This window comes from Limulus polyphemus, unplaced genomic scaffold (assembly GCF_000517525.1).
Source record: "Limulus polyphemus unplaced genomic scaffold, Limulus_polyphemus-2.1.2 Scaffold922, whole genome shotgun sequence".
NCBI classification, from domain to species: Eukaryota; Metazoa; Arthropoda; class Merostomata; order Xiphosura; family Limulidae; genus Limulus; species Limulus polyphemus.
The window spans coordinates 315734-321734 of NW_013666532.1; the positions used below are offsets into that span (position 1 = coordinate 315734).

Consider the following 6001-nt stretch of genomic DNA (forward strand, 5'->3'; position numbering starts at 1 on the left):
GTCCTGCCGTCACGTTAGTTAGGTGTACCACGGGCTATCCTAGTTCGTTGGTTCCAACGACGATTATATTTCTGGCGTGATCGAGTTGTTCTCTGGATATTCGTCTTTGAGGAGTGACGATACTTCTAGCTCCACTTGCAGATATCTTTCGTCGAGGTGGTTCTTGAGAAGGGCCTGCGAGGATGCTGCGATTACCCGTTGCCGATATCTTTCTACGTGGTACAGGAATAGACTGAGCTATCGGCTCTTCTGATGAAACCCAGCGCAGTGCAAATTCTTCTTCCTCATGAACAAAGGGGATTCTTTCCGTAGTAGAATAAGTGGCGCCCTCTGTTAATTTTGATGCAGAATCAGTGTCCGATACTTGTCCACAAACGAGATCGGCGTCGTACACACCCAGAGCTAGTTTCCACCATCTGTCTTCGACCGATATTTCCTTCTTTTGAACTTCTTTAACTGTATGTTCTCCTGGGCTCTGTTTCGTCGAAGATTCTTCGCATCGTTGGCAGAATGGAAAGGCGTTTACAGAAGCCAAATAAGGACAACCGGGCGTGGCACAATCAATATTTAATTGGGTCAGTGGTGAACAAGGAGGTGCATAGTTGACTTTTCGACGCACTGGAGAATTTTTAGCTGCTTTAACACTCTTCACTTCGTAGCATTCGGTGCAGTATGGAAACGTATGATCCTTTTCGATAAGGTTGGTACATTCTTTATTACCACAGCGAAACCTGGAAACCTTCCGATTAGCCTGGGTGGTGGTATTTGATGAAGTTTTACCAATACCTACTTTTGATTTCTGTCGTAGCTGGAAGAACTCGAGCAGCAAGCGAGTTGTTTCATCTAATGTCCGAATGATTAACTGGGCAGCCGCTATCATTACTGCCCCTTTGTTTGGCTTCAGGTATTCAACCTCAGTTACCACCAAGTAGTCTTTCAGAAGCTGTGCACGATACATCTCCTCTTCCTTTGTTAAAAATCGAATATGTAGTGATCTTTGATCTTCCAGAACCAGAGGAATAACGTCTGGGGGTGCTTCCTCAGGAATATGGCCCCCACCCCAACTCACAAGGGGACTGAAATATCCATCACTGTGCCCAAGAATCAAGGGCGAGTGAACACATTCTGACGACTTCCACAAAACAGGCAAATATATTCCCGAAAATCCGTCTGACGTATCACACGGAGCTTCGTAATTTGGATCACAATCAGACAAGACAATGATTGGACGACGAAGTGTATTTGCAAGAACGAAAACGTGAAATTCTTCCAGTGGCTCAAAAATCGGGTGAGTTGGTCTGGATGACTTGTTTGTGTCTTTAGCTAATTCTAACTGAACATCCCATTCTTGATTCTCCACCTAATGCAAGATAAAATACCTTTAAATATAAAAAAAGAGCATGTAAACAAAACGAAATAACTTTAAAAATATAGCTTATAGACAATGATGATGCAAGATTTACTGCAAAGGATTTCATTTGTAAAATACGTCATCCTTCGGACAGGTTTGAAAATAAAAACGAAGGGACAAATGCTTTATTATACTATAAATTGTCGGTTATAACACAAATTTATTAGAAGATAAACTAAAAGTGCATTGGCTAAATTGGCCAAAGTAGCGCCAATATGTGCTCCATGTAGGCAATATGCAACAAAAGGTAATGATCCTATATACACGAACTGGAAACATTATTACGACCTTCTGCATTCCTATGACAAACAGTAAATACTCCTATATATAAAAAAAAGTGAAATCAATTGACAGCTTGAGCCTTATATGCGCAGAAATATAGTCACCGTACATTTAATCTGCAAGGCAATGGGCAAGAGCACCAGTTTCTAAGACTTCAACAGGGATATGTTAATGGGTGCACACTTATATAGGAGTATCGTTGTTAAAGGTCATTATATGTGAACGGTTTTACAAAGTAATCGTCAGTTTATCATAATCGCAAAATGACAAAAAATGTCTTCTACAGGGGGAGGGGGGCATGCCTCTAACTGCTAGCAACTGACCCAGGAAAATACGATTTAACAGTTTAAAAGAAAAAAGTTATCATGGTGTAGAAAGGATTCAGATTTTTTTTTAGAAGGGTAAATTACTATTTATTATATTACTATATTATTGATCAAACCCATTTCACAATGGCGAGTTTCAACATTGATGAACAAAGGCTCTTCCAAGATCATATTGAAAAAAAATCAAAAAAATCCCAGTTTTCGCGTTGTCCAATACTGTTTCAGAAAATGATACCGACTTCAGTCCTTCCTTAACCAGAAGAATTACCAGGTCTCGCTTATTCCAACAGAATGAACTCGACAATCATGCATGTCACTCTTTTCTTCCTTCCGAAATAAACTAATTTCTGTTCAACTCTTGACAAATGAGATACTACAAAACAAGTTCATGCATCTTGTAGCTTTTGTTTTTTTTGTACGCTGAACCAAAGTTCTATTAAGGCGAAAAGCAGATTAACCCGATACTAATTTGGGGGAGGGGGCTTAATAAGATTGCCAGTCATTTAAGCTCTAAGCCAGCGGGTTCCAATAATGGAACCAGTCAATTAAATTCTTTGTGGGGACTAAAAAAAATAAAGAGAAACGTCGATATAAAACAGAGAAATGTTAGATTAAAACGCTACTTCTCAGGAGTAATCAGAGGTCACACCATTCTAACAAAGGGTGACGTTGACCTATGTAGGATATAAGATATAAAAGAGCCTTTAGAAAGTATAATTAATTCTTCCTAACGTTAGTATCCTCGTGCCGTTTAATTACCATCTCTTGTTCCTCTTCGGTGATTCCAGCCTTTATTCGTTGTTTTCGTCTGTCGTATATCCAACGTTCTTTGAGTTCAGTATGGCAGTCGCTTTCCAGAGCGTTAAAGACAAGTTTCCTGAGGATCAGATTATGGTCCTCCACTGCCCACATGGCGACAGATGCAGAATGACACAAGCTGTTTCCATCATCTGTTAAAACACGAAAGTAATATTTAAAATATGTCTTAAAATGGAAATGATAAATTTTAATTATAAAATACAAGTCACGAAAAGCGCCATTTTGTAAATTAATTTACCGCAAATATTTTCATTAAAACATATTAAGAAGCTAAATTACTTTTTTTTTAATAACATGACAGCTGTGTGTGTGTGTGTATATATATATATATATATATTATTTATCATAAGTACTTCCATAAGACTAAGCAGTTTATTCAATGACAGTGATTAAAATGTATATAGAATTTATCTGAGCTAGACGTTACGTATTGCAGAATGTTGACATCATTTTAGGTTTAGTACTAACTTATTGTTCTATTAAATTATTTTTGAACAACCAGCCAAGCGGGTTTTCTGTTTACTGGAATAGTATATAGTGCTCAAACAGGCCCGCGTTCAGAAAATCTTGAATTTGCAAGCTCGGTACAATGTTAAACTTAATCTTATTCTAAATACAATATTAACTTTAAAACAAGCAAAGTTTTGAGCTGCATATTACGAATTTATTAACGGACAGTCGTTAGTGTACAAATTTCTAATACGTGGTATTTATTTAGGTTTAATATTTTATTACTAAAGAAACGAGTTTTCCAGTTCCACACCCAGTAATTACAGACAGAATACTCCGACCTGCGTCAACTACAAAGTAAAGATTGGATACTCGCCAACTGCAGACAGAATACTTCGAGTTGTAAGAATAAAGATTTGTGTCAACTACAAAGTTAACACTAAATATCAACACATGGTAACACCGACTGGTTAACTCTAGAATTACTGATGGTGTCCATCGGCCTTTTAAGCACGACTTTCGAAATTATTTACGCAACAAGATGCTTGTGGTTCCAGGAAGTTAATTGTAAACCATATTACCACCAATATTCCGATTAACCTCACTAATTACTGCAAGGAGTTCCTTACAGAAGTAATTTTTCGGTCATGAAGTGCTGTAACCAACAAAAACGTAAAATTACCAAATACGATGTAATACGTGGACTTTATCGGTAGCCCCCACCCCCATATAGTTTAGGATCGGCCGATATCTTTGTAATCTAAGAATTTGTACATTCGGGTGGCTAGCCCTGTCAGCAACCCCATAGTTTGTTTGTTTGAAGTTAAGCACAAAGCTACACAATGGGCTATCTGTGCTCTGCCCACCACGGGTATCGAAACCCGATTTCTAGCGTTATAAGTCCGCAGGCATACCGCTGTGCCACTGGTGGGCACAACCCCATAGAGTGAGCACATTCGACAACAGTTTTTTTTTGTTTTGTTTTTAATTTCACGCAAAGCTACACGAGGGCCATCTACGCTAGCCGTCCCCAATTTAGCAGCGAAAGATTAGATGGAAGGCAGCCGTCTCTTGGGCTACACTTTGGGCAACGAATAGTGGGTTTGACCGTCACATAATAACGCCCCCACGGCTGAAAGGGCGAGCACGTTTGGTGTGACGGGGATTCGAACCCGCGACCCTCAGATTGCGAGTCGAGCGCCACAACCACCAAGCCATGTCCTCATCAATAACTGGTGGTATAAACCAGTTGGTAATTCAGGGTTAATGGATATATTAGCACTCCATAAAACCTTCGATCACTATTCGCAAGTTGAACACCCATCGACTCTACACCTGATGACACAGATCAGGTTAAGACTGAAGATACCACGATCTGAAAGCTGATAGCAAACCTGCGAGCTAAGCCTAACTGTACATAAATTAATTTTTAAAAGCGTGTTTTATGGTGATATTTTAATTTGAAGTTGAGAACTATTGATGCGCACTACAACTTTACAATTTATTTGCTTTTGTTTCATTATCCGTATCTACTGTTTTAATTAACGTGTTAATATATGCAATTGTTTAAACATTCACTAATCACAGATTTGCGTTTGTGTGACGTCATTTGAGTCATTACTACGTTGGAAAATGTACATGCTAATAAACATACGTTTATCACTGAAAGATATTAATTGGACGCTACACTAGTGTTATATTTCTGCGAAAAAACAAACCAAGTTTCATATTTTGTACGAGAAACTATCAAACGAAGGTTTGTTGTCACGACGTACGTCACTATGATGCGATTGTAAGTCACCAATGTCATAGTTCATGAACGCACGATTAGCCTTGGAATGATAGCAGCACGTGGTTGGGTACTTGCACCGTAGTACGAAAAAAAATTAATTTCGTAACAAATCTAACGATATCAAATCGAAAAAGAAATGTATAACTGTGGATGTGAAGTTAAGTAATTCAGTGCAGAAGATACTCGTGTGCTTAAGCCTTTTTTACACTGTACAGTGGTTGTTGTGGAAACGTCGATTTTTGAGAAGAATAAAAATTTCGTTCTGAGAGGCAGTATTGTAACATTCCACAGATAAGGCGAGAAATAACGTATTTAGAGTAGTCCTAATAACGCATGCTGATAACTTTGAAAATAACATTTCCATTCAATCTTAGAAAACAAGCTGAAAACCGCGAAGAAAGTTTAAATAACTATTGATGCTGCTGTGAAAACAAACAATTAGCACAAGTTGCCTGAAGTAAACAGATGTTTTACCGACAATACTGAGCATACACCACACTCGTAAAAGTATCTTTAAAAACTTATTAATAAAAACAGATGAGGATCAGTAATGGACAACTCGAAACCTTTAACAGTATTAAAGTATTAGGTCGTCAAGAGGTTAATGTCGCGTTTTGGAACACTTTCATTAACCACCCCCTAAAAAACGCACATCACGTATAATAGTTAAACGAACCGCCTAAACTGTCACGTTAGTGTAGCCTATATGATTTGTAAAGTTTACTATACTCTTATCCCTTATAGTGATGACACACGACGAGACACACATTCGGCATGTTATGCTGTTTGAATAATACAAGAAGGGAAACAACGCCTCTGTAGCCACAAAGAATATCAAAGAAGTTTACGGAAATGTTCTGAACGTTCGTAAGTGTCAACGATGGTTCAGAAAATTTCGTTCAGGTGACTTTAGCCTTAAAA

At 38.2% G+C, this 6001-nt stretch overlaps 1 protein-coding gene across 1 annotated transcript; it reads right to left on the reverse strand.

Moving 5' to 3' along the window:
- Window positions 1–7: 7 nt before the first annotated feature.
- Window positions 8–5031, reverse strand: LOC106461255 (tumor necrosis factor alpha-induced protein 3-like). Its single transcript, XM_022388125.1, has 3 exons — window positions 5007–5031; window positions 2779–2969; window positions 8–1360 (listed from the first exon to the last, which is right to left on the reverse strand). The coding sequence occupies exons 1-3, from the start codon at window positions 5014–5016 to the stop codon at window positions 35–37; spliced, it is 1527 nt and encodes a 508-aa protein (XP_022243833.1). The 5' UTR covers window positions 5017–5031; the 3' UTR covers window positions 8–34.
- Between the last annotated feature and the right edge of the window lie 970 nt (window positions 5032–6001).